Source organism: Dendrobates tinctorius, unplaced genomic scaffold (assembly GCF_039654945.1).
Source record: "Dendrobates tinctorius isolate UK_male_01 unplaced genomic scaffold, ASM3965494v1 ptg000065l, whole genome shotgun sequence".
NCBI lineage: Eukaryota > Metazoa > Chordata > Amphibia > Anura > Dendrobatidae > Dendrobates > Dendrobates tinctorius.
In genome coordinates this window covers 4,224,621-4,252,525 of record NW_027361733.1, presented here as the reverse complement: position 1 = coordinate 4,252,525, position 27,905 = coordinate 4,224,621, and the positions used below count along the sequence as shown (strand labels likewise).

The following is a 27,905-nucleotide window of genomic DNA, read 5'->3' as shown; positions in this document are numbered from 1 at the left end:
GCAACAACAAAGTGCTCGAGACCATTAGTAATAGCAGTGTACAAGAGAAACCGAGACGCCCAAAATCGTGTATTCTCAGTCATTAGCAAGATGCAAAACAAACTAGAGGTCCCGTGTTGCCGAGAAAAATTTACAGCACTCGGTGGGACATCATCATAAAGGGTTAACTCACCTTGTGTGAATAGGACGGACTGAAGCTTCAAGCAGCCACCGTGCTCAAACTTAGTTGGCAGTTTCGCGAAATGGAAACTGTCCAGGTAGAAGACGACCTTGAGGGACTGGCGGCATCCTTCTATGTGGTGGAAAACGGCCGTGTCTGGAGGAAAGACCAATGCATTACACCTGCCTGCTGGGGGTACAAGGCGGGGGTATAAAGGAGTCTCTTAGTCCGTCAGATCACAGAGTCCATAAAAGGATTGTAAAGAAGGAGCCGAGAGTTCAGTAGCACTGATCACCGAGACATTGAGGTTGTGGTGCAGGACTCTTGGCATATGTTCACACTATATCCTTTTCTGCAGGATTTGAACACTAACCATTAATTTGCATTCTTTAATTAACTTAAAACATGCCAGATAAATGCCAGTAAGAAAAAAAACAGTGAGAAAAAAATGATAAAAAGAAGTTGGGAAACATAAAAAAAAGGCTTCAAGTTTACAAAACTCCTGAAAAAAGGTGCAATTCCTGAAGCCTCTTGTGCTTGAAAAACTGACATTTCTGACCGGCAGAGAAAATGCAGTGTGAACACGCCTTTAGGGTATATGCACATGGCGTTTTATTAAGGAGTTTTTTTTTTTATCTGATGCTCTCCAAAATCTTCCTCAAATAAATGGTGGTAAACCGTTTGGAAAACTCTTCCAATTTATTTCTATGGGAAATCCACTTTGCTGTACATATAAGTATGAAGACCGTCATGTCTTGCCTTCATACTGTGTGTGCATTAGGATATGTGCACACACTGATATTTACAGCAGAAATCTCTGTACCACAAATGCGTCATTTGACAGGAATAATGCTGGGTAAAATGTGCGCTTTTTTGACGCATTTTTCACCTTTATGGGTAAAAAATGCTGCAAAAATGCTTAAAGAATACAGCAGGTTTGAAACTGCTTCATCTCAGCAAGAAAAAAAATAAGCAGCATGTGTATTAGATTTCAGAAATCTTGTTCACTTTGTTAGTACTGTAAGACCGTGCAGGTTTTTTTCTTTCGGAAAAAAATGCAACATGTGAACAAACCCTTATAAGTGATATGAATGCAGTCACTGGTCAGGGTGATGATTATGGGTCAGGGAGATGATTATGGGTCAGAGTTTCTTACTGGCTACCAGCGTTTCGTCCATCTGCTTGAAGTAAAACACCACTTTGTCCAGGTCCTGAAGCGTCGCCTTAATGTCTTCCAGCATCACTCGCTCTTCCTTCTGTGTGACAGAACCAAGAATGTTATTCACCCCCAATATTCACAATATCTACTCTCAGGGAGGCAATGACCACTCCCTACATGACCACATTCAGTGTTTAATTGCAGTTCCACCTGTGGCCACAGGAGGTCGCTGATGGATCACGAATTTAGCTCTTGGCCAATGCGCCAATGTTATCCTCATTACACAAATATTCCTGGATAGATGGATTTATTGACAATGCAGAGCAGCCATGGGCAAAGCTATGTGGGGGGCTTGACCTTTCATTCCACAGTGGGCAGGGCTTATATTTATGCCTATCATACTTGGAAGGGGAGCATAATGAAGAACAGGGAGGAAATGGTTGAAGAGGTAAAAGTAGCTGGGACCCTAGGAGGTAGCGACCATGCTATTTTAGAATTTTGGATAACTAGAGGAGGAAGACCTGTGAAGACACAGACGTCAAGGTTAGATTTCAGAAAGGCAGATTTTAAGGGATTCAGAAAGAGAATTGGAGGGATCCAATGGCTGGCTATCCTTAAGGACAAAAATGTCCAGGAAGGATGGGAAATCTTGAAAAATGAAATTCTCAAAGCACAATCGTTAACAATTCCGAAAAGAGGGAAGAATAGGAAGCGTTTAAGGAAACCAGGATGGATGAACACAGAACTTAAGCACATGCTAAAAAGGAAGAAAGAAATGTTTATAAAATGGAAAGAGGGAGGCATATCTAAAGAAGAACATAATGCGGTCTGCAGAACCTGCAGGGCACAAATCAGATTATCTAAAGCTGACAATGAATTGAGGCTTGCAAGAGATGTCAAAAGCAATAAAGGATTTTGGGGATATGTCAAAAATAAAAGAAAAGTCAAAGATGCTATAGGATTTTTACAGGATGAAAACGATGAAATGGTAAGATAGGGTGTTGAGAAGGCCGAACTTTTAAATTCCTATTTTGCATCTGTTTTCTCTCAGAAAGGAAATGTAACATCAACTATTCATCACTGTCCTATTAAGGGAATAGAAGAATCCAGGATATCTATAAACAGAAATATAGCGAGGAAACACTTAGCTAACCTAAATGAATTCAAGTCTCCAGGTCCAGATGAATTACACCCCAGAGTACTGAAGGAGATAGCAGAAGAAATTTTTGAATCACTCTCCATAATCTTTGAAAATTCGTGGAGAATAGGAGAAGTCCCAGAAGACTGGAGAAGAGCAAATGTTGTTCCTATCTTCAAAAAGAGGAAGAAGGTGGACCCAGGCAACTATAGGCCGGTGAGTCGGACTTCTATACCAGGAAAGATCGTTGAACAAATTATTAAACATGTATGTCAGTACCTGGATAAGAATGCAGTGATTAAACAGAGTCAGCATGGGTTTGTAACTAATAAGTCATGTCAGACTAACTTAATTTCCTTCTATGACAGAATCACTGATTGGGTGGATCAGGAAAATGCAATTCTAGGATGTATTAACAGAAGCATACTATCTAGAACACGTGAAGTCATTATTGCCCTCTACTCCTCTTTGGTCAGACCTCATCTGGAATACTGTGTCCAGTTTTGGGCGCCACATTTTAAAAAAGACACCAACAAACTGGAGCAAGTTCAGAAAAGAGCGACCAGAAAGGTGACCGGTCTGCAAACCCTGTCTTATGAGGAAAGGTTGCAGGATTTGGGAATGTTTAGCTTGCAAAAGAGAAGACTGAGAGGAGACTTAATAACTGTCTACAAATATCTCAAGGGCTGTCACATTGTAGAAGGTCATCTTTATTCTCATTTGCACAAGGAAAGACTAGAAGCAATGGGATGAAACTGAATGGGAAGAGACACAGATTAGATATTAGAAAAAACTTTTTGATAGTTAGAGTGATCAATGAGTGGAACATGCTGCCATGAGAGGTGGTGGGTTCTCCTTCAATAGAAGTCTTCAAACAGAGGCTGGACAGATATCTGTCTGGGATGATTTAGCGAATTCTGCTTTGAGCAGGGGGTTGGACCAGATGGCCCAGGAGGTCCCTTCCAATTCTACGATTCTATGATTCTATGAACGGTTAAACGGTGAGTTTATGGAGATGGAGACTTACTAGGCTAGGTGATAGCAGAGACTGGTAGCTGAGGAGGACACCGGTCACTGCGATCTGCTCCAGCCACTTCCTGCTGGCGTCTCGGCTGCTCTCCTCGTACTCGCCGTTGTTGTTGTATCGGTAGTTGAGGGCGGCCATGAGCTGCTCTGTGAATGTGCAGATGGCGGCGACTAGCGTCTGACAGAAGATCACATCCCTCCTGACCTGCAGCTCGGTATCTATGAGGAAAGAAGGTTATAGCCGGCGCCGCGTCATCTAGGGGTGGTGGGTGTTATATGGAGCGTACCTGTACATTTCAGCAGAGCCAACAGGAGCTGATTCTTCCCATCTTCAACATATTTCTGGATACTTTCCACCAGGATCTTGATGGAGTTTGGTAAATTCCATGGATCTTCTCGGACGCTGATTTTGATCATACTGCGGCATTTAATTGTCCACTCTTCCTTCTTCTGAAACTCTGGAGGAAGAAACCAACATTAATAGAGAGGATGGACGGTGATCGAGAAAGAGTCTGAACTTCTCTAGAAGCCACAAGCTGGCAGATGTGCAATGTCATTCAGGGTCAGTGATCTGATCCTGCGCCGACATTAGACCGACAGTATGGAAAAAGATGGAAAAAAGCATGGGGCGTAAAATGTCCACCTAGCCACAGCACAATGTGCACCGCTTATTATATCAATCAGCTTGGCATCCAGTCAGAGCAGGACTTTATCATACTGCTGCATTCTGATAGGTGTCCAGGATTCTGGTTCCGTTGAGTTCCGTCTATTTACAATTCTGTGCCATTTGGCAGTTGTCAGACATCATGTGACCTCGCTGCTGTCACTTACAGTACCTTGTAGGCTGTGCTCCATGGGAAAGTGCTTTGTCTCCTCGAAAGCCTTGGACATAATTTTTCCTTTGAGAAGTGTTATAATGGAGTCTACCTGCAAGGAGAAAAACGGGGAGAAAAATGTTGAGAACACAACTCACATTACAGGACAGAAATGAGTCCACTGCTATATATTACTTCTGCTGTGATATAGTCATATAAGCTGGTGTAGGTGGTGACTTCTTCCACCAGTGGGCGCTCTTCCTCACATGTAGATAGACAGGTAAATAGAAATAGATAGGGCTATTCTTTGGAAGTGGGTTACGGTGGTCACGACTTTGGGATTATCACTCACTTGATTAAACAGATGTTCCAGGCAGCCATGCAGCTTGTCTTGTTTATCGGAGGGGATCCGCATATCACACGGCAGCTCGTCCCCTGAGGGCACAGGAACAGGCATCATTAGACAAAAAGGTAAATGAGGATATATAGAAATATAACAGGGATATGCAAAGGTGTATCAGGAGATATAGGTGTGCAGATGGAGATATATATTTATTGGGCTCAGTGGGTAGCCTTGCAGCACTGGGTTCAAATCCCACCAAGGACACCATCTGCAAGGAGTCTGTATGTTTTCCATGTTTGTATGGGTTTCCTGGTTTCTTCCCACACTCCAAAGACATACTGATAGGGAATGTAAATTGTGAGCCCATTGGAGACAGTGATGATAATGAATGTAAAGCGCTGTGGAATAAGACAGTGCAAGTATATTATATACCACTAAAGGTGCAGGTATTGATGGGACATACCAACATACAGTATATGGAAGATTTATATATGCTGATATATGGGGAATATATTGGCTAAAGAGGTATATACAGAACTGTGGAAAAGTTTTAGGCAGATTTAGAAAACAATGCTGCAAAGTAAGAATGCTTTCAAAGATAGAAGTGTTTATTTTTATCAATTAAAAAAATGCAAAGTGAATTAACCAAAGAGACATCTAAATCAAATCAAATGAATATTCAGTGTCACTGCCCTTTGCCTTCAAAACAGCATTAGTTCTTCTAGGTACCCTTTCACAAAGTCAGGGATTTTGTAGGATTATGGTCAGGTGTAGGAGTAGCCAATTATATCAAACAGGTGATAATGATGATCATTTGTATATGTAGGTTGCAATTCAGTCATTACTGAAACAGAAACAACTGTGTAGAAGGCTTAAAACAGGGTGAGGAGCAACCAAACTCTGCTACAAAGGTGAGGTTGTGGAAAACAGTTTCACATCACAGGTCAGACACCATGACAAGACTGAGCACAGCAACAAGACACAAGGTAGTTACTGCATCAGCAAGGTATCTCCCAGGCAAAGAATTCAAAGCAGACTGGGATCTTATGATGTGCTGTTCAAGCTCTTTTGAAGAAGCACTAAGAAATGTAACATTGAGGACCATAAGCGCAGTGGTTGGACAAGGAAACTTAGTGCAGTGGATGAGACACATCATCTTGGCTTCCTTTCAAATGAGATGTCCAGCAATGCCATCAGCTCTGAACTGGCACCAACCAGTGTGACTCGGCTACATCCATCTTCTGTTTGGAGAAGTCTGTGTCCAGAAGTTGCCTTCATGGAAGAATTCTGGCCAAAATCCCATATATTCTACATGAAAACAAGGCCAAGTAACTCAACTATGCACAAAAACATAGGGAATGGGGTGCAGAAAAATGGCAACAGGTGCTCTGGGCTGAGGAGTCAAAATGTGAAAAATGTTGCCATAACAGACAAACAAGGCAGTTCTCTAAAGAGATGGAGATTGGTACAATAATGAGTGTCTGCAGGAACAGAGAAGCACTGTGGAATGTCCTGCAAGTTTTGGACTGCGTTTCAGCCAAGGGATTTGGGAATTTCGTCAGGATTAATGCTGTCCTCAATGCTGATAAATACAAGCTGACACTTGCCCATTATACAATACCATCAGGGAGGCGTCTGAATGGCTACAAATTTATTCTGCAGCAGAACAACAACCCCAAACACGAAGCCAATGTCATTCAGAACCATCTTCAACGTAAAGAACGAGGAGTCTTGGTAGTGATGTTATGGTATCCACAGAGCCCTGATCTCACCATCATCTAATCTGTCTGGGATTTCATGGGGAGACAGAAGGATTTACAGAAGCGACATCCACAGAAGATGTGTGGTTACTTCTCCAAGACGTTTAGCACAATCTCCCTGCCGAGTTCCTTCAAATCCTGTGTGCAAGTACAAGTGTACTTAGAAGTGATGCTGTTTTGAAGGTAAAGGGTGGAAACAGCAAATATTGATGTGATTTAGATTTCTCTTTTCTTCATTCACTTTGTATTTTATTAATTCCTGAAAATATACTATTAACATATTAATCATATTTTTTAAAGAATTGTTAATTTCTATAATTTTTTGTTTGACACCTGCCTTAAACTTTTTCACAGTTCTTTGTTTCTGCAGTTATTGAGAGGATATACAATGGTAAATATTCGGAAGATCTATACGTGCTGGCATAGGGGAAAAAGCTTATCTATATGCAGGTATAAAGGTGGATGCCGGGGTACGCTGGATACACAAGATCTCATCACCTGATCCCATCTCATCGCTGCCCAGGTAGGAGCTGTTGCTGCGGACACTCGTGTAGGACAGGACGGAGTCTCTGTTGCTGTTACATTCACTGTAGAACACAGATAAACAGGACATTTACCCAGAGATGAGCAGGACACCCCGGATAAGTTGCGCATACTAAGGCACTGAGGTGTTATCACCAGGGACTAGGGTGTCCTAGTTGTGTGCACGGAAGACGCCACATCCCGTCACTCAGTGATTTTATCACCTTTTGTGGTTTGGTGGAGGAAGCAGCGAAAGAAAAATTAGGTCTCAATACACCCACCCAAGTGACAATCCACTGTGGCTGCTGAGAGTTGCAGTCCTGTGACATGACGGAAAACATCACAGTTCCACAGGGATCATTTACCTCAGCTTTGCAGATCAAGATGTGAACATCTATAGGGCTCCCTCAGGTAAACCAAGGAACGAGTACTGACCTGTAGGAATCTCTGTAGCTGACAGTGTCATGCCCCGAGTCCTCCTGATCTTCCTCTGACACCTTGAAACAAACTTTCTTTATGCCACCGGGTTCACCTCTGTCACCTTCTCCATCGTCCGTCACCAGGGAGGATGGGGGGGTGCCGCCAGCAGACGGGGTCTCAAATGACGGTTCAGGCTCCAGGGGTTCAGTAATGGTAGACAGCAGCCTGCAGAAAGAGACAAGCAAGGAATTATACTCACTAGAGATGACTCAGTCCTGCTCTGACTCTTATACCAGAATCAGAAGAAAATATCAGAATTGTTGACACCAAGTCGTAGCGTTTTATATATGCCTCGGGTTCGCTGTGGACTGACTCCGAGCTCCACAGTAAGTGCACTTCTTTTATTTGCCATCTCATACCCTGATTTTGCAAAACTATGTAATGTACACCCCCAAAAATAAGACCTCACCAAGGGCCGTTGCAGTCCTATGTAACTTAGCCTGAAAGCTGATGAAGTCCTATATAAGTGAAGCTAATCGTGTTTAATAAATGCTCTGCGGTTTTCAAATAGATCATGTGTTGCATTTATTAGGCTGTGTTCACACAGCGGTTTTTTCCCCGCAGATTTACCAAAAAATCCGCTCAAAAAAACGCTTAAAAGAAACGTCCCATACATTTTAATGCATTTTGCACTTTTTGTGCATATGGATGCGTTTTTTTACGCGGAAAAAACGCTTCGCGGTAAAAAACGCAGCATGCTCATTAATTTTGCGGAAAATTCCGCATTTCTAGCTATTTTCTATGTGTCTGGGGACACGCAGAAAAAATCGCGGCAAAAATGCGGAAAAAAACGCGCGGTTTCTGGGAAGGAGTCCAGTTTTTATGCAGAAATGTTCTGCATATGTGTGCACATAGCCTTACAGTTATATTTCTAGAATTCTGCTTGCAGTCTACTAATGTGAGCATTCACAGCTCATGGTTTGTTACAATTTACCAATGTAAACAGCAGCACAAATCTGTCCCTTGTGCTGACAGATTGCTACAAGTACAGGTTACATGTATATTTGGATTTCAGGTTGTTCATTGCACTAAGGATCTAAGCTTTTTATGTGATTTTAGGGTCTTCCTGGTCACATGACTCAAGCAGGAATCTCACTTGTTGATCTGGGTGACATATTGCTTCATCTCCTTCACAGCCACATCCAGCTTGTTGAAGAGCTGCAGATAGCCGTCCTGAATCTCCATGTCCTCCTGCTTCAGCAGATGGCTTAGCCCTCGCTCCTCACTCTTCTTAATTCCTCCGTTCATCTGAGAGAAACTGCTGTCCAGGCATCCCCAATTCACCCCATCATCATCCTTTACGTTGTTACACCTCCAGGCAGGAGCCGCCATACTGGACATACAGTGCTGGGAGTACGTCATAGGATTCAAGCTGCCGACTGTGGAGACAACAGATGGAGAGGACCTGAGTGCAAATCAGAAGGGAGCACTGCACCAGTATACAGTGCAAAATACAGTGCTGATCCCAGCTATTTCATGCTACAGAAAGATCAATTGCAACATCCTTCTGATGCACATGAAATAATGTATTCTTCACTTACTCCAGAGCTGCACTCACTATTCTGCTGGTGGAGTCACTGTGTACATACATTACTTATCCTATACTGATCCTGAGTTACATCTGGTATTATACTCCAGAGCTGCACTCACTATTCTGCTGGTGTAGTAACTGTGTACATACATTACATTACTTATCCTGTACTGATCCTGAGTTACATCCTGTATTATACTCCAGAGCTGCACTAACTATTCTGCTGGTGGAGTTACTGTGTACATACATTACTGATCCTGTGCTGATCCTGAGTTACATCCTGTATTATACTCCAGAGCTGCACTCACTATTGTGCTGGTGGAGTAACTGTGTACATACATTACATTACTTATCCTATACTGATCCTGAGTTACATCTGGTATTATACCCCAGAGCTGCACTCACTATTCTGCTGGTGCAGTCACTGTGAACATACATTACATTATTTATCCTGTACTGATCCTGAGTTACATCCTGTATTATACTCCAGAGCTGCATTCACTATTCTGCTGGTGGAGTCACTGTGTACATACATCACATTACTTATCCTGTACTGATCCTGAGTTACATCCTGTATTATACTCCAGAGCTGCACTCACTATTCTGCTGGTGGAGTCACTGTGTACATACATTACATTACTTATCCTGTACTGATCCGGAGTTACATTCTATAAATACATTCCATTGGTCACATGATCTCACCTTGGTCTGGATCAAGGCCAAAGAAGGAATTTTTTCGGCCAAAGCGAATGCTGAAGGACCTCCCTATTGATGTGGTGGTTTTTGGGTATGACACCTCCATGACGTTGATGTGACAGTTGGTCGGGCAGAAGTCCATGCTCTGCAGTGGGTGCTGCTCACTCATGGCCTGCTTAAAGGATGGACTGACCTTCATTCTCAGCTCATCTGCAAACTGATGACACAAATTTTAATCACACAGTTCCTAATCACAGGGTGGAAAAGTCAATAGCACAGGAAATAAGGAGATGAAACAAGAAAAAGGATGAGAAATATGGAAGCTGCAGTGTATAGCAATTCGGAGGAGCAGCTGTTTATCCACACAAGAAGATTAAGGGTATTGTGCACACGTTGCAGGTAAGCCTGAGGAATTTTATGCAGAGGATCAGCATCTCTTGGCAGAAAACGCAGGGAAAAACGCCTGCGGTTTTCATGCATTATTGATGCGGATTTCCTGTGGATTTTAATGCGTTTTTGCTGTGTGGATTTGGTTGGTGTTACTTGGAATGGATTCGGTTGAACTTTGTCCCTTGTGCTTCTGGAGGAGACAGAGAGAGGAGAGAAAGAGAGAGTTTTATGTGCCAGACTGGAAAACGGAGATTTTTGTGTACTCACCGTAAAATCTCTTTCTCTTAGCCTCTAATTGGGGGACACAGAACCATGGGTGTTATGCTGCTGTCCACTAGGAGGCGACACTATGCATAATCTGAAAAAGATTAACTTTGGCTCCTCCTCTGCAGTATACACCCCTGGACGGCGTCAGCCTTCTCCAGTTTTGTGCAAAAGCATTAGGAGGAACATAACAGAAATAACATAACCATGCCTGTAAAAAGGCCACTATGTACGAGCTCAAAGAACAATATGAGAACTCAACCGCAACAACGGCCCGTAAGGGCAACAGGGTGGGAGCTGTGTCCCCCAATTAGAGGCTAAGAGAAAGAGATTTTAGGGTGAGTACACAAAAATCTCCTTTACTCTGTCGCCTCATTGGGGGACACAGAACCATGGGACGTCCCAAAGCAGTCCCTGGTTGGGAAGCAATGGACGAATATTGTGCTGACAGGTCCCTAAACTTGGGGCACTGCCGCCTGCAGAACCCGTCTACCCAGGCTCGCGTCCACTGAGGACTGGGTATGAACTTTGTAGTGCTTCGTAAAGGTGTGTAGGCTAGTCCAGGTGGCCGCCTTACACACTTGTTGTGCCGAAGCCTGGTGCCGAATGGCCCAGGAGGCCCCTACCGCCCGCGTAGAATGTGCCGTGATACCGGCCAGAAGAGGAGAGTTGTTAAGGCGGTAAGCCTCTTGTATGGTGGACTTGATCCATCTGGCAAGTGTAGCTTTGGAAGCCGGCAGACCCTTGCGAACGCCTTCCGGAAGGAAAAGGGAATCAGACTTCCGGAAGGGTGCAGTCCTAGACACGTATATATGCAATGCCCTGACGACTTCAGGCGTATGCAGAGCCTTCTCCACTCTATGAACCGGAAACGGGCAAAGGGATGGCAGTGAAATTTCCTCATAGAGGTGGAAGTTGGACACAACCTTCGGAAGGAAGGATGGAACCGTACGGAGAACCACCTTGTCCTGGTGAAAGGCCAGGAAGGGCCGTCTGCAGGAGAGTGCCGACAGTTCAGACACCCTGTGTAGCGAGGTGATTGCCACCAGAAAGACCACCTTGATAGAAGGCAGAGTGGGACTTCCTTAAGGGGTTCAAAAGGTGGTGCCTGCAATGCTGTCAGGACCAGGTTGAGGTCCCACGTCTCCAGTGGATGTCTGTAGGGGGGAACCAATCGGGAGACCCCCTGGAGAAAAGTCCTCACTTGCGGCTTGTTAGCAATGCGTCTCTGAAAAAGCACTGAGAGCGCCGACACCTGGCTCTTAAGCGAGCCCAGGGATAGCCTGGCGTCCAGACCCGATTGAAGAAAACAAGAACTTTTGGGAGGGAATAAGGGAGTGGGATCTGGCCGCGGGATTCCCACCAGGTAAAGAAAGCTCTCCAGGTACGGTAATAGATCTTGGCGGAGGCTGGCTTCCGTGCCCTGATCATGGTTCTAATGACATCAGGTGAGAGCCCTGCCTGGGTTAGAACCCAGGTCTCAAGGGCCACGCCGTCAAATTGAGGGCCCCTGAGTTCTGGTGGAAGAACGGGCCTTGTTACAGAAGATTGGGACGGTCGGGGAGACGCCAGGGGGCGTCTGCTGTAAGTTGTACGACGTCGGCGTACCATGTACGTCTGGGCCAGTCTGGCGCGATCAGGATGGTTGGAACTCCCTCTTGTTTGATCTTCCTCATGACTCTGGATATCAGGGGAAGAGGTGGAAAAATGTACAGAAGTTGGAACTGGGTCCAGTCCTGAACCAGGGCATCTGCTCCGTGAGACCGCGGGTCACGTTTCCTGGCCATGAAATTGGGGACCTTTGCATTGAGATGGGATGCCATTAGGTCCACGTCCAGGGTCCCCCAGCGATAGCAGATCTGGCAAAAAATTTCGGGATGGAGAGACCACTCCCCCCGAATCCATTCCTTGTCTGCTGAGGAAGTCGGCTTCCCAGTTGTCCACACCCGGAATGTGGACCGCAGAGAGTACCGACCTCGTGTCTTCCGCCCAGTGGAGGATATGGTGTCACTTCTCTCATCGCCTGGGTACTGCGGGTCCCGCCTTTGTGATTCACATATGCCACCGCCGTGGCATTGTCCGACTGTAATCTGATATGAGAGGCTGCCAGTAATTGACGAAAAGCTCTCAATGCCAGGAAGATGGCCCGAATTTCCAGGATGTTGATGGGCATGTTCGCTTCCACTGGTGACCACTTGCCCTGTGCCTTGTGATGTAGGTGCACCGCACCAGAACCTGTCAGGCTCGCGTCGGTGGTCAGGACCTTCCATTGACCTGAGAGAAAGGATTTTCCCGTTGCAAGTGAGGTTGGCTTGAGCCATCAGTGTAGGGACCTCCTGGTTGCCGATGTTAGCCAGAACTCCCTGTCGAGGGAGAAAGGATTCCTGTCCCAGGACTTGAGGATGGCTAGTTGAAGAGGCCTGAGGTGAAACTGGGCAAAAGGTACCACCTCCATTGCTGCTGCCATCCTGCCGAGTACTCTCATGGCAAACCGGAGAGATCGGGGGGAATTGCAGAGGAGTATGCGGACTCCTAGACGGAGAGCCAGTGCCTTGTCCCTGGGAAGGAGCACCAGACCTCTGGAGGTGTCGAATAACATCCCCTGGAAGGTCAGAGACTGACTCGGGGTAGTTGATGACTTTTGTAAGTTGACTAACTAGCCCAGGCAACTCAGAGTGTCAATAGTGATTGAGACGCTGACCTCGCAATCCATGAAGGTGGAAGCCTTGATGAGAAGGTCGTCCAGGTATGGAACGACTACTATGCCTCTGGAGTGTAGAACGTCCATGGTGGCTGCCATGATCTTGGTAAACGTTCTGTGAGCCGTGGCGAGTCCGAACGGGAGAGCCACGAACTGGTAGTGGTCCTGGTTGATTGCGAATCTGAGAAATCTCTGATGGGCGGGAACAATCGGTATATGCAGGTATGCTTCTTGTATGTCTATGGAGGCGAGATATTCTCCCTTCTCCATGGACGCAATGATTGACCAAAGGGACTCCATGCGAAAATGACGAACCCGAACATACTTGTTGAGTTGTTTTAGGTCTAGTATGGGCCGAACGCTGCCTCCCTTCTTGGGAACTACGAACAGATTGGAGTAGAACCCTCGGAAGCGCTCTTCTGCAGGAACCGGTACTATGACTCCTGCCTGAAGGAGGGAGGAAACGGCTTGATGGAAGGCACGAGCCTTGTCTGGCGGTTTTGGGGGAACAGAGAGGAAGAATCGGTTCGGTGGGCTGGAAAGGAACTCGATCTTGTATCTGGAAGACACTATTTCCTTGACCCACCTGTCTTCTGTAATAGGCAGCCAGACCTGCTGAAAGAGTATTAAAAACACATGTGACATGCACAAATGTGAACAAGTCGGTCGGACAGTTTTCACACCACCCACTGACTGAAACACAAAAAGAAAACACAGAATGACAAATGTGCAGAAATACCCTGCAGTAACAAATATGACAGTAATCAGCAAGTGCTGGTAAAAAGATGGCAACAAATACAGGGTATTTAGTCGATACGTTTTTTGCAAAAAAATGTATACCAAGCTACTCCACCTCGTTAAGGTAACCCTTAACCCCCAAGGGTGGTTTGCACGTTCATGACCGGGCCAATTTTTACAATTCTGACCACTGTCCCTTTATGAGGTAATAACTCTGAAATGCTTCCATGGATCCCGGTGATTCTGACATTGTTTTCTCGTGACATATTGTACTTCATGTTAGTGGTAAAATTTCATTTAAATAACTTGCGTTTATTTGTGAAAAAAAATTTGGCGAAAATTTTGAAAATTTCGCAATTTTCCAACTTTGAATTTTTATGCCCTTAAATCACAGAGATACGGCACTCAAAAAACTTGATAAGTAACATTTCCCACATGTTTACTTTACATCAGCACAATTTTGTAACCAAAATTTTTTTTTGTTAGGAAGTTATAAGGGTTAAAAATTGACCAGCGATTTCTCATTTTTGCAACACCATTTTATTTTTATGGACCACATCACATTTGAAGCCACTTTGAGGGGTCTATATGATAGAAAATACCCAAAAGTGACACCATTCTAAAAACTGCACCCCTTAAGGTGCTCAAAACCACATTCAAGAAGTTTATTAACCCTTTAGGTGCGTCACAGGAATTTTTTGAATATTTTAAAAAAAATGAACATTTAACTTTTTTTCACAAAAAAAATACTTCAGGTTCAATTTTTTTAATTTATCAAGGGTAACAGGAGAAATTGAACTGCAAAATTTATTGTGCAATTTGTCCTGAGTACCTGAGTCCTGATACCTGATATGTGGGGGGGGGACTACTGTTTCAGTGCATGGCTGAGCTCAGAAGGGAAGGAGCGCCGTTTGACTTTTTTAATGCAAAATTGGCTGGAATTCAGATCGGACGCCATGTCACGTTTGGAGAGCCCCTGATGTACCTAAACAGTGGAAACCCCCCACAAGTGACCCCATTTTGGAAACTAGACCCCCCAAGGAACTTATCTAGATATGTGGTGTGAACTTTGAACCCACAAGGGCTTCACAGAAGTTTATAACGTACAGCGGTACAATTAAAAAATCATATTTTTTCCACAAAAATGATCTTTTCACCCCCAATTTTTATTTTCCCAAGGGTAACAGGACCCTAAAAGTTATTGTGCAATTTGTCCTGAGTACGCTGATACCCCATATGTGGGGGTAGACCACTATTTGGGCGCATGGCAGAGCTCGGAAGGGAAGCAGCGCCATTTGACGTTTTTGGCTGGAATTGAGATCGGACACCATGTCGCGTTTGGAGAGCCCCTGATGTACCAAAACAGTGGAAACCCCCCACAAATGACACCATTTTAGAAACTAGACCCCCCAAGGAACTTATCTAGATGTGTGGTGAGCACTTTGACCCCTCCAGTGCTCACAGAAGTTTATAACGCCAGGGCGTGAAAATAAAAAAATCGTATTTTTTCCACAAACATGATCTTTTAGTCACCAATTTTTTTATTTTCCCAAGGGTACCAGGAGAAATTGGACCCCAAAAGTTGTTGTCCAATTTGTCCGGAGTATGCCGATACCCCATATGTGGGAGAAAACTACTGTATGGGCACACGTCGGGTCTCGGAAGGGAAGTAGTGACGTTTTGGAATTCAGACTTTGATGGAATAGTCTGCGGGTGTCATGTTGCTTTTGGAGAGCCCCTGATGTACCTAAACAGTGGAAACCCCCAACAAGTGACCCCATTTTGGAAACTAGACCCCCTAAGGAACTTATCTAGTTGTGTGGTGAGCACTTTGAACCCCCCAAAGCTTCACAGAAGTTTATAACGACCGGGCGTGAAAATAAAAAAATCATTTTTTTTTCCACAAAAATGATATTTTTGCCCCCAATTTTTTATTTTCCTAAGGGTAACAGGAGAAATTGGACCCCAAAAGTTGTTTTGCAATGTCCTGAGTAGGCTGATACCCCATATGTGGGGGTAAAAAACTGTTTGGGCGCATGGCAGAGCTTGGAAGGGAAGGACCACCATTTGACTTTTTCAACTCAGAATTGGCTGGAATTGAGATCAGACGCCATGTTGCATTTGGAGAGCACCTGATGTGCCCAAACAGTGGAAACCCCCAATTCTAACTCCAACCCTAACCCCAATACACCCCTAGCTCTAGCCCTAACCCTAATGGGAAAATGGAAATAAATACATTTTCTTTTAATTTTATTATTTTTCCCTAACTAAGGGGGTGATAACGGGGGGTTTGATTTACTATTTATGGCGGATTTTTATGTTTGGCAGCTGTCACATGCTAAAAGACGCTTTTTATTGTAAAAATAGTGTCATGATCCAGCGTGGATCTGACAGAAACTTTTTTTTTCCTTTGGCTAGGTGCCAAAGTGATGTGATTGCCCCCGGTGGCCATTAGAATTATTACACGTGGTGTCGTTCATTCTGTTGCCCCGGTGGTGGTGAGTGGTAGCGCACTTTAGTTTCTTTGGTTTAGTGCACGTAATTATAAATCAGGTGTGAGGATCTTTAAAAGAGTTCAGGTGGGTTTGATCAATGTTGGTGATATTGTGTTCCTCATTTGGGAAGCAAGCCTGGGTGAGGAAGGAGCTGAACATGAGTCCTGCGCAGCCTAGCCAGAGGGGACGAGTGTCAGCTTTGTGGTCTGCAAGAAGGGCTGGCATGGCGTGGTGGAGTCACAGTTTATGGTGTCGGCAGAAAGTGCTTGCATAGCTTGGTGAAGTGGCGACTATGGAGAGAGTTGCACTCAGCATGCGGGACTTGGTTGCTGAGAGCTGGATTCAGGGATGCTTGAATTTTTGGGCAGAAGCTGAATTCATCTTTGGGAATCTGTTACTGGACAGCTGCAACTGGTGTTGGACTCTGCTCCAAGGCTGCACTATGGTTAAGGATCCAGTTATGGTGATGGATCCAGGTGGAGGAGAAGATGCACACAGGTGGTGGGCTCTGTTGCTAGGAGCGTACACAACAGAGCAAAGCTAAGTGGTGTTTCCCCTGTATTGTCATTTTCCCTCATGTGTGTTTAGTGCAATGGTGGGATTAGTTTCCGCACCGACCAATTCCCTAGTGAGGGTTTAGGTTCAGGGCGAGCTAGGGTTTTTAGGTTCCTGTGCGTCGCCCGATGCGGAACCGGCATAGGGAACGTTAGGAGTGCAGGGACACTGGCTCAGGGGAGTACAGGAGGTCTCCACTTCCCTATTCCAGGGCCCACCATTGTTAATGTTACCCAGGTTCCCCCTTTATTATTTAAATTCACCTTACTGGAGGCGGGGTTTTCAGACTACTGTATGTATACGTGTAATACCTAAATTCGCCAGTTGGAGGCGGTGTATCCAGCTGCACGTCGTATTATTTAAATTCGCCCAACTGGAGGCGGTGTATTCAGGGTCACGTGTGCCATATGGGTTCGCCTTGCGGTACTCCCTGCGTCCAGACACACGTGACCGTGACAAATAGTTTTTGTATCACCATATATTGAGAGCTATAATTTTTCCGTACTTTGACTCACCGAGTCATGTGAGGTCTTATTTTTTGCGGGACGAGTTGACGTTTTTATTGGTACCATTTTCAGGCACGTGACATTTTTTGATCGCTTTTTATTCCGATTTTTGGGACGCAGAATGAACAAAAACCAGCGTTTCATGAATTTCTTTTGGAGGGGGGTGCGTTTACACCGTTCCGCGCGCGATAAAATTGATAAAGCCCGTTTATTCTTCGGGTCAGTACGGTTACAGCGATACCTCATGTAGGTTTTTTTTATGTTTTGTCGGTTTTATGCAATGAAAACTATTTTATATAAAAACTAATTATTTTTGCATCGCTTTATTCTGCGAGCTATAACTTTTTTATTTTTTCGCTGATGATGCTATATGGCGGCTCGTTTTTTGTGGGACAAGATGACGTTTTCAGCGGTACCATGGATATTTATATGCGTCTTTTTGATAGCGCGTTATTGCACTTTTTGTTCGGCGGTATGATAATAAATCATTATTTTTTGCTTCGTTTTTTATTTTTATTTTTTAAAGGGGTTAACTAATGGGACAGTTTTATAGGGCAGGTCGTTACGGATGCGGGGATACCAAATATGTGTACTTTTATTGTTTTTTTCTTATTTCCAAAAAATGAATTTATGGGGGGAAAAAAATTTTTTTCTGATTTATTTGGCGATTTTTAAAAAAATTATTTTAACTTTTTTTTTTTTTTTTTTTAAACTTTATTACATTGTCCCAGGTGGGACATCACTGTCCTGTGACAGATCGCTGATCTGTCACATCACAGATCACTGTGACAGATCTTTGCAGGCACTGAGGAAGCCGTCTCCCTGCAGGACCCCAAAGGTCCCCGTCGCCATCTTGGATTCGGGGGCCAGCAGGGAAGGAGCCCCCCCGCAGCAGCGCTGCACATTGCGCTGCCGTGGGGGGCTCAGGGAAGCACGGAGGGAGCCCCATCCCTGCCGATGCTTCCCTTTAACCCACGGTACACCGCGATCGTGTTTGATCGCGGTGTGCAAGAGGTTAACGTGTCGGGGGCGGTCCGTGACCGCCCCTTGACACATTGTGCCGGGTGTCAGCTTTGATAATCAGCTGACACCCGGCCGCGATCAGCGGTGCTCACCACGTTGGCGCCGCTGATCGCTATGATGTACTATCCCGTCCCTGGGAATTAAGTCCCCGGGCACATGGACAGGATAATACGTCATATGGGATTAAGGGGTTAATGGAGCAGTCACTATCTAATGTATTTAAAACCTGAACATATGAACAGTGTCTTATGCATGGTTTGAGAGACCCCACCCCTCTCTTGTGTGACATGCACATAAAGAGCTGTCTTACACCACGTACCCATACTAGGAAGCGCCTGTCTGAATCCTGTTCATTTAGACACTGTTCATATGTTCAGGTTTTAAATACATTTGATAGGGACTGCTCCATTAAGGGTTACATTGACGAGGTGGAGTAGCTTGGTATACATTTTTTTGCAAAAAAAAGTATCGACTAAATACCCTGTATTTGTTGCCATCTTTTTACCAGCACTTGCTTATTAATGTCTTATTTGATACTGCAGGGTATTTCTGCACATTTATCATTCTGTGTTTTCTTTTTGTGTTTCAGTCAGTGGGTGGTGTGAACACTGTCTGACCGACTTGTTCACATTTGTGCATGTCACATGTGTTTTTAATCACTTTTTTTCCTTGCTTATGCATGGGTTGAGAGACCCCACCCCTCTCTTGTGTGACATGCACATAATGAGCTGTCTTACACCACGTGCCCATACTAGGAAGCGCCTGTCTGAATCCTGTTCATTTAGACACTGTTCATATGTTCAGTTTTTAAATACATTAGATAGGGACTGCTCCATTAAGGGTTACCTTGACGAGGTGGAGTAGCTTGGTATACATTTTTTTGGAAAAAAAAAACGTATCGACTAAATACCCTGTATTTGTTGCCATCTTTTTACCAGCACTTGCTGATTACTGTCATATTTGTTACTGGAGGGTATTTCTGCACATTTGTCATTCTGTGTTTTCTTTTTGTGGTTCTGCTGAAAGAGTAGCAGTCGTCCGCCTACGAGTGGGATGTCTTCCGGAATTCGTGAGTCATGATGAGGAGAAAGTCTGAAGTTTCCCTCCTTTGGGCTTTGCCTGGCCTGCTTTCGACTGCCAGGTCCTGTCCGGCCTCTGCGCCGCCCGTGGGTTGTCTCTGCGCGGAGAGCGGTTACGATTTTGTGCTGGGCGCGAGACGGACCAGCCTGAAGAATTCCGAATGGATCGGAATAGAGTTTGGTTACGCCTTTTGAACGTTCGTTTATGTTTTAGTTGAGGGAGAGAGGAACTCTTACCCCCAGTGGCATTGGATATCATTGTGTCCAACTTTTCACCGAAAAGCCGCCCACTGAGGTATGGGAGATGCGTGAGGGACTTCTTTGAGGCCGAGTCCGCTTTCCATTCCCGCAGCCAGAGGATACGCCGGATCGTGATGGCGTTTGATGCTATTCCCGCTACACCTCTTGCGGAATCCAGAGCTGCATGAAGCATGTAATCTGCAACCACCGCTATTTGAACCGCCTGGTCCGACAGCTCAGGATTTGAGGCTTGGAGGCCAGCCTGCAATTTTTTTGGCCCAAGCCAGAATGGCCTTGGCCACCCAGACTGAAGCGAACGCGGGAGCCAGAGAGGCCCCTGCCGCTTCGAAGATTGAACGAGCCATGCGTTCTACCTGCCTGTCTGCTGCGTCCCTGAGGGTTGAGCTATCTGGCAGTGAGAGGAGGGTCTGTGCTGCTAGCCTAAAGACTGGGGGGGTCCACTTCGGGTGGATCTGTCCACTCCTTGGTGTCCTCCTGTGGAAAGGGGTACCTTGCTTCCAAATATTTGCGATTGGCGAATTTCTTCTCAGGCTGCCAAAACTGCTTAGTAAGTATCGACTGAAATTCCGGGTGATTAGAGAAGACCTTAGGTGGTTTCAGAACACTTTCAAAGCAAATCTTGTGTTCTGGGGCTTCCGGGGGTGGATCAGAAATGTCCAGCACCCGATGAAATTACGTCCTCAACTAGCGCCGTATTGCTCGGGGGGCCAGGGACCAGAGACCTCTCCGTTTCGTTGTCTGAGTCGGAGTCACAGATGCCTTCCGATTCCTGCGTGTCGCTAAGGCATTCCCTGGTGGGCGAACTGGGGAGGAGGTCTTCTGTGGTCAAGAATCGCTGTGGAGATCTGCGTTGTCTGTCTCTGTTAGGGGACGGTCTAGGTGACCTGGAACCACGGTGTCTCTCCCTGGAGGGTGATGACCGTGTGCTATGGGATGGACCGTGTGCTATGGGATGACGCGGATGAAAGCGACCTGTGGCTCCGCTTACGTCTGTGAGTGTTGGAAACAGCATGTCCTTGAGACGAGCTGTCCCTTTGCTGGGTAACGTTCATAGCCGAGGCATGACCCTGCAGAGCCTGGAGTAGTGTGGAGGTTAGGTTATCTATGGACTGTGTCATAGACTGCGACATCTGAGTAGCCCATTCCGGCATGGTAGCAGGTGCTGAAGCAATGGTAGGGGCTTCTTGGGGCTCTGACCCAGTATTTTGGATACAATCCCGGCAGTGCGGGTACGTGATGCCACTGGGGAGAGTGGTTTTGCAGGCTGTGCAGAAAGCATAAAAGCAGTCCTGCCTGGTTCTCTTCCTTGAGCCTGGCATAGTGCACAGAGGTTGGCTAGCAGAGGACCCTACAGGGGTGGATACGCAGAGGAAAACTATAGGAGAGCCTTATAGGTAATATGGATTCACAGCCGAGTAAAGAGAACCCAGCTGTGATCTTACCCCACCAGTGTGCCCCTAGGTCCAGCGCCGACAATTCACAGTCCTGTGCCCCCCGGAGACTGCTGACGTTGCTGCTGATGTCACAGACGGCTTCTGCTGCAGCGAAGATGGCCGCCGAGAAGACGAGGAGGAAGAAGAAGGGGGCGGAGAGCTGAAAGAGAGCGCGCAGGGCTATGTAAAAACGCGCCCTCTCTGCCTCTATCTGCCCCTTCTATGACACTGTAGAGTGTCATATTTGTCATCCGGGGGGCGGGGAGGAGGCGGCGGCTTCAGCTGGGCCGAAGCTGCGGTCTAAATTAGAAGCCTGATGCCCAGATGGGCTCCAGGCCGGCGAGGATGTCCGGGAGGGGGTCGGATCTGAACCAGACCCCTCCGGATTGAGAGGCAGGATAGCGGTGGGGCTAGCAGCGGTAACGGGGCCATGTGAGGGGTCCCCCTGAGGCGCTATGGAGCTGATGCTGCCGCAGAGACAGGGGCGCAGGGAGCCCTGTCTCTGTATGTGCCATGTCAGTCTGCACTCTCCCCCGGCTCCAAGAGGAGCCCGCAGCAGGGCTGGGGTCCCTGGCTGTTTAAGCTGCAGAATGCTGCCTTATACAGACCCTACCTGAGGCATCTCAACCTAATGCCCCCAGAGGGGGATTAGGGAGGGTGCGCCTGTCACAATCAGGGGTCTTCATCCTCGCCTCGACCTCAACCCAGACCCCATAGGGTTTGGGGAAGGAGGTGGGTCTCGACTTCGAACCAATACCCGAGGGACTGGGGAAGGAGCGACATGGGGAATAGCCATCTCAACTTCAACCGGGCTCCCCATAATAGGGGGCCGAGGAAGGAGCTATGCCGGGAGTCTCGCTGGAGACCCACTTTTCTTCATCTGTAATCCGTCGGAAAAAAATAAAATCTTTAGGTGTGCCTCCTTGCGACAATAAGCAAAAACTGGAGAAGGCTGATGCCGTCCAGGGATGTATACTGCAGAGGAGGAGCCAAAGTTAATCTTTTTCAGATTATGCATAGTGTTGCCTCCTAGTGGACAGCAGCATAAAACCCATGGTTCTGTGTCCCCCAATGAGGCGACAGAGTAACGCTGCTGCGGATCCGCAAAAAGAATTGACACGCTGTGGAAAAAAAACGCTGCAAATCTGCGCGGATTTTTCGGCAGCATGCGCACAACAATTCTTCATTTACCATTGACTAACATTAGATGTTCCCTACACTGCGGATTTCATGCAATTTTGAGTGCCAAAAACGCTCCGGATCCGCATGAAAATCCGCAACGTGTGCACATAGCCTAAAGGTGAAGGGAAGATGATGGAGGAGGGGGATTGGAAGACAGAGGCCTATAATATACAGGAAGGGAAGAAAATGCTGACAGGTTCAGGGGAGTTTATTACCCCCTCGTAATTGTTGATCCTCTGGCTGATGTTCTCCAGTTTGGTGTCACAGATGTGGCGGAATTCGTACTGCGGCATGGTCATCACTGATTTGCTCATTGCGATAAGCCTTGTACAATTCTTCACAAATTCAACGTCATCAGCAATAAATGCCTGCAGGATCTGAGAAGACAAGAGAGTGACAGGCTGAAGAGCCCAGTCCCCCCATGAGTAATGTGAACCCTCCATGTGGGGTGAGCCACAATCCACTTTACCTTAGCAGTTATCCCAAAGGATCCACGAGGTTCAACCATCTTCTCCAGGACATAGCATTTTATCCCGCCAGTGCTGACGTATTCGTACATCACACCATGCTCAAGGTGGACGTTCTCCACTGTCAGGTTGATAAAAGGACTGTCCTCCATGATGTTAGTGGAGGGGCAGGGGGCATCTGCAGAGGGACAAAGAATCAGAACCCAAAAACATCAGGATTTCTTGCCTGAAGATTAGATGAATCACGTTACCGCCCCTCCTATTCGACTGATGCAGAAGTGCTGGGGATTTCAGCGACGCGCCGAGCACAATAATAATAAATGAGCAGCTGTCGGTTTTTGAAGTCTATTTTCTATGTGTTCGCTTGTATTTTTTTGTTTGCCGCTTTGTGTTCGGAGTTTAGTGATTACAGATTTTTTTTTTTTAATTCATCATTTGCGACTTTTAAAAAATGGTTTGAGCACGTCTCACCATTTTGATGAATTTGGTACCAAAAATGGCAACTAACACAACATGAAAAAAAAGAAAGCAAGTTCAAAAAAACGCAAATGATGAATCGGGGCTCTTGTCTGTAAAAAAAAAATTGCAGAAACTCTTTCTAATGGGGCATTCTAAAGTAGAATTTGGAAGAGATTATCAATGGCACCTGTACCTATCTTGAGAACAGGGTCCTGATGTGCACAGCTGTCAGTGCAGGGGTGGTCTGAATGCTGACCACCACTCCAATGAAAACAGTGAGCAACAGGATCCTTTTCTCAGGATAGATAGGGCTCCTATACATTTATGACCTACCCTGTGGATAAACCATAAATGTACGAGATGTTTTTGCCCCCTTAAAGGGTGGCAACGTCTCTGGACCCTAAATATTACCCGATAATGGGGTCAGGATATCAATATCTATAGGAGATGTGGCCTGTCACGCACTACCTGCTTGTCTGCTGGGGATACTTGTGTCCAGCAGGAGGCCAGCGCTGTGGTCATCAGACAAGCCGCCGTTCAGACAGTCATCAGATTTACATCTCTGCGCTCTGTCCTCCTCCGCATCCTCATGGGTCCTGTAGATCCACTGGAACAGCCCCTGAAATCAGAAGACGAATATATTATCCACTGCACTTCCAATCTCAAGGTGCTGCACTCATCGCATATTTTAACAGTTTGCATACTGTTATAGTGGAGGATGTTGAGTGGTAGTTCTCACCAGGGGGTTTTGTGGGTTTTTTCGGTATGCGCTGAAGTGCTCCAGAACCTCGGAGTGACTGTCGTGTATGACATTCGTTCCGTTTACCTTGAGGATACATTGTCCAGGATGAAGACCAACAGCAGCTGCCTGTGACCCTGAACACAGGGAGATAATATTTTACTATATCAGACAGATGTCTACACCCCATCTATAGAGCGAAGCAGCAGAAGACCCTTCTTTCTCCATATAGGACCCCGCACACTGATACTCTCCAATGTAAGTAAATACAGAATAATTATTCATCATACTGTGCATTTGAACATTTCTTTAGGTATTCTATAAGACAACGATACCCCATTCAGCAGACCGGAGAATGGGTGAATGTCACCTGCAGAACACGTGTGTCTGGAATGTTATTACTGGGGGGTGATTTATAAACTTCAGGTTCTCACACTACAGGACCCCTGTGGCACCTGGAGGGGGCTCTACATGTTTGGAAAAGAGTTGTGGGAAAGTTCTGCTCCAGTGACTGAGCACAGACAAAACCAATCATTGACTCCATTATTACCCATCCTACATTCCTATGGGCAACACAAGCAGGTACAGAGCAGTATATGCTGTGGTATAAGGCACCGCCAGGCTCTGTCAGAGGACAGAAGCTGTACACAAAAGTATACATCCATACTACATTATATCAGATAATCCAGACTGCACACAAACTGTAAACACACAAGCACCATACAGTACACACATACACCATATACTGTACACAAATACCATACGGTACACAGCTGTACACACATACACTCACATACCATACTGTACACACATAATATACTGAACACTCACCATACTGTTCACATATACTGTATACACACCATACTGTACACATATACACAGTATGTTGTACAATGAAGAGGGCGGACACATACATTTTAAACTTTCATATTCAGTACACAGCATATACAAACACATATACAGTGGGTACAGAAAGTACTCAGACCCCTTTAAATTTTTCACTCGTTGATTCATTGCAGCCATTTGGTAAATTCAAAAAAGTTAATTTTTTTCTCATTAATGTACACTCTGCATCCCATCTTGACTGAAAAAACAGAAATGTAGGAATTTTTGCAAATTTATTGAAAAACAAAAACTGAAATTTCACATGGTCATAAGTATTCAGACCCTTTGCTCAGACACTCATATTTAAGTCACATGCTGTCCATTTCCTTGTGCTCCTCCTTGAGTTGGTTTTACTCCTTCATTGGAGTCCAGCTGTGTTTAATTAAACTGATAGGACTTGATTTGTAAAGGCACGCACCTGTCTATATAAGACCTCACAGTGCATGTCAGACCAAATGAGAATCATGAGGTCAAAGGAACTGGCCAAGGAGCTCAGAGACCGAATTGTGGCAGGGCACACATCTGGTCAAGGTTACAAAAGAATTTCTGCAGTACTCAAGGTTCCTAGGAGCACAGTGGCCTCCATAATCCTTAAATGGAAGATGTTTGGGACTACCAGAAGTCTTCCTAGACCTGGCCGTCCAGCCAAACTGAGCAATCGTGGGAGAAGAGCCTTGGCAAGAAAGGTAAAGAGGAACCCCAAGATCACTGTGGCTGAGCTCCACAGATGCAGTAGGGAGATGGGAGAAAGTTCCACAAAGTCAACTATCACTGCAGCCCTCTATCAGTTGGGCCTTTATGGCAGAGTGGCCCGACGGAAGCCTCTCCCCAGTGCCAGACATATGAAAGCCCGAATAGAGTTTACTAAAAAAACACATGAAGGACTCCCAGACAATGAGAAATAAGATTATATGGTCTGCTGAGACGAAGATAGAACTTTTTGGTGATAATTCTAAGAGGTATGTGTGTAGAAAACCAGGCACTGCTCATCACCTGCCCAATACAATCCCAACAGTGAAACATGGTGGTGGCAGCATCATGCTATAGGGGTGTTTTTCAGCTGCAGGGACAGGATGACTGATTGTAATTGAAGGAAACATGAATGCGGCCAAGTACAGAGAGAGATATCCTGGATGAAGACCTCTTCCAGAGTGCTCTGGACCACAGACTTGGCCAAAGGTTTCACCTTCCAACAAGACAATGACCCTTAGCATGCAGCTAAAATAACAAAGGAGTGGCTTCAGAACAACTCTGTGACCATTCTTGACTGGCCCAGCCACAGCGCTGACCTAAACCCAAATGAGCATCTCTGGAGAGACCTGATAATGGCTGTCCACCAACGTTCACCATCCAACCTGACGGAACTGGAGAGGATCTGCAAGGAAGAATGGCAGAGGATCCGCAAATCCAGGTGTGAAAAACTTGTTGCATCAATCCCAAGACGACTCATGGCTGTACTAGCTCAAAAGGGTGCTTCTACTCAATACTGAGCAAAGAGTCTGAATACTTATGACCATGTGATATTTCAGTTTTTCTTTAATAAATTTGCTAAAATTTCTACATTTCTGCTTTTTTCAGTCAAGATGGGGTGCAGAGTGTACATTAATGAGAAAAAATTTTACTTTTTTGAATTTACCAAATGGCTGCAATGAAACAAAGAGTGAAAAATGTAAAGGGGTCTGAATACTTTCTGTACCCACTGTGTGTGTGTGTGTATATATACATACATATATATAATTACAGAACACATTGGACATCAAGACAGCATACACACACACAGACCATACGATGCACATGAACATGCTATCCAGTGCACCCACATATTCATATATCAGAACGTGCAGACATATAGCATACACAACATAATACACACAAATAACATACTGTGAACAGTAAATACCATCTATTGCACCCACATGTCCACTTATTATACAGTGTACACATATAGTACGCTCACATACTATAATATACACGCAAATAAACTTTACATCTATATACACACATACTGTAACATACACATGTACTCACACATATAGTGTCACATATACAAACACATGCTATTCATGCATATAGAGTCCACACACATACCATAATATACACGCATACACACACCTCACACTGTACAACACATACATACCATCTAGTTTACCCACATATACACATACCTTACACTGTACATGTATATACATTACACTGACACTGACATACAAAGATACAGTAACCACATGCAATGCACACACATCATACAATGTGCACACCTATTCACATATATAGTACCAGGGGCGGACACAGACAGCAGAGGGCCCCTATGCATGCAAAATAAAGCAACCTCTTTACATCTCTCTAACCAATAAACACTCCACCAGCAAATACGAGCTCTGAAAGTCATTAGGCCAGTCCCTCACATGCAATGTAGCAGGAAGCTCTACAGTACACTCAAAGCGCTCACACACAAACACATACAGCACACGTATGTACACACCTATCATCTGCAGACACATTTACACTTTGTATAGCTTGTTTTTAGTCTTAAACCTTCTAGGCCTGATGTAAAATAGTAAAACAATGCCTTGGGGGGGTCATAAAGCAGTCTGCTGCCTGCCACCCCTGCGCACCAGATGTCGGCCTCACATCTGTAGGTACTTAGGATGTGGTGGATATTTTTGATTCTCGCCGGCTGTGATTGACATTAGACACAGCACTTGTTATGAAGCGTTCACCATGAAGTCTGAGATTCTCCTACAAGAGGAAACATCAACTAAGAGTAACAGCAAGAGGACTGTACTGCCAGGATGGATGCAGAGCCGTGACCACGACATGTACAAAGCACAGTGGTAATATATGAGGGAATGACACAGTACAGGGGGGCACAACGACACGTCTGCAGTCAGTGTCTACACCGCAATCACATATAATCACATATAACAGTATGTATACGCTGCAGATCACTTGGTGAACAGTAAACCCATCACTGCACCCGCAGGTCTCACCTCTACCCACTGCATGGACGTAAGGAGGAGCCGATCCCCTGATCTGGAAACACAGGGACTGTGAACAGTCCGGAATCTTCACAATCCTACAGCGACAAGATATTACGT

General features: G+C 45.4%; 1 protein-coding gene across 1 annotated transcript in view; it reads right to left on the bottom strand.

Annotated features, from left to right (window-relative positions):
* Positions 1-27,905, bottom strand: part of PREX1 (phosphatidylinositol-3,4,5-trisphosphate dependent Rac exchange factor 1) — a 180,816-nt gene that overhangs the window by 20,524 nt on the left and 132,387 nt on the right. Inside the window, exons 19-33 of the mRNA XM_073580534.1 lie at positions 27,798-27,883; positions 23,923-24,059; positions 23,652-23,802; positions 22,727-22,902; positions 22,473-22,634; positions 9,637-9,847; positions 8,500-8,782; positions 7,359-7,568; positions 6,900-6,988; positions 4,651-4,733; positions 4,320-4,410; positions 3,771-3,941; positions 3,485-3,702; positions 1,317-1,416; positions 173-316 (exon numbers count right to left, since the gene is read on the bottom strand). Of these exons, the coding sequence (XP_073436635.1) occupies positions 173-316; positions 1,317-1,416; positions 3,485-3,702; positions 3,771-3,941; positions 4,320-4,410; positions 4,651-4,733; positions 6,900-6,988; positions 7,359-7,568; positions 8,500-8,782; positions 9,637-9,847; positions 22,473-22,634; positions 22,727-22,902; positions 23,652-23,802; positions 23,923-24,059; positions 27,798-27,883 (2,312 nt within the window). The remainder of the gene's footprint in view (positions 1-172; positions 317-1,316; positions 1,417-3,484; positions 3,703-3,770; positions 3,942-4,319; positions 4,411-4,650; positions 4,734-6,899; positions 6,989-7,358; positions 7,569-8,499; positions 8,783-9,636; positions 9,848-22,472; positions 22,635-22,726; positions 22,903-23,651; positions 23,803-23,922; positions 24,060-27,797; positions 27,884-27,905) is intronic.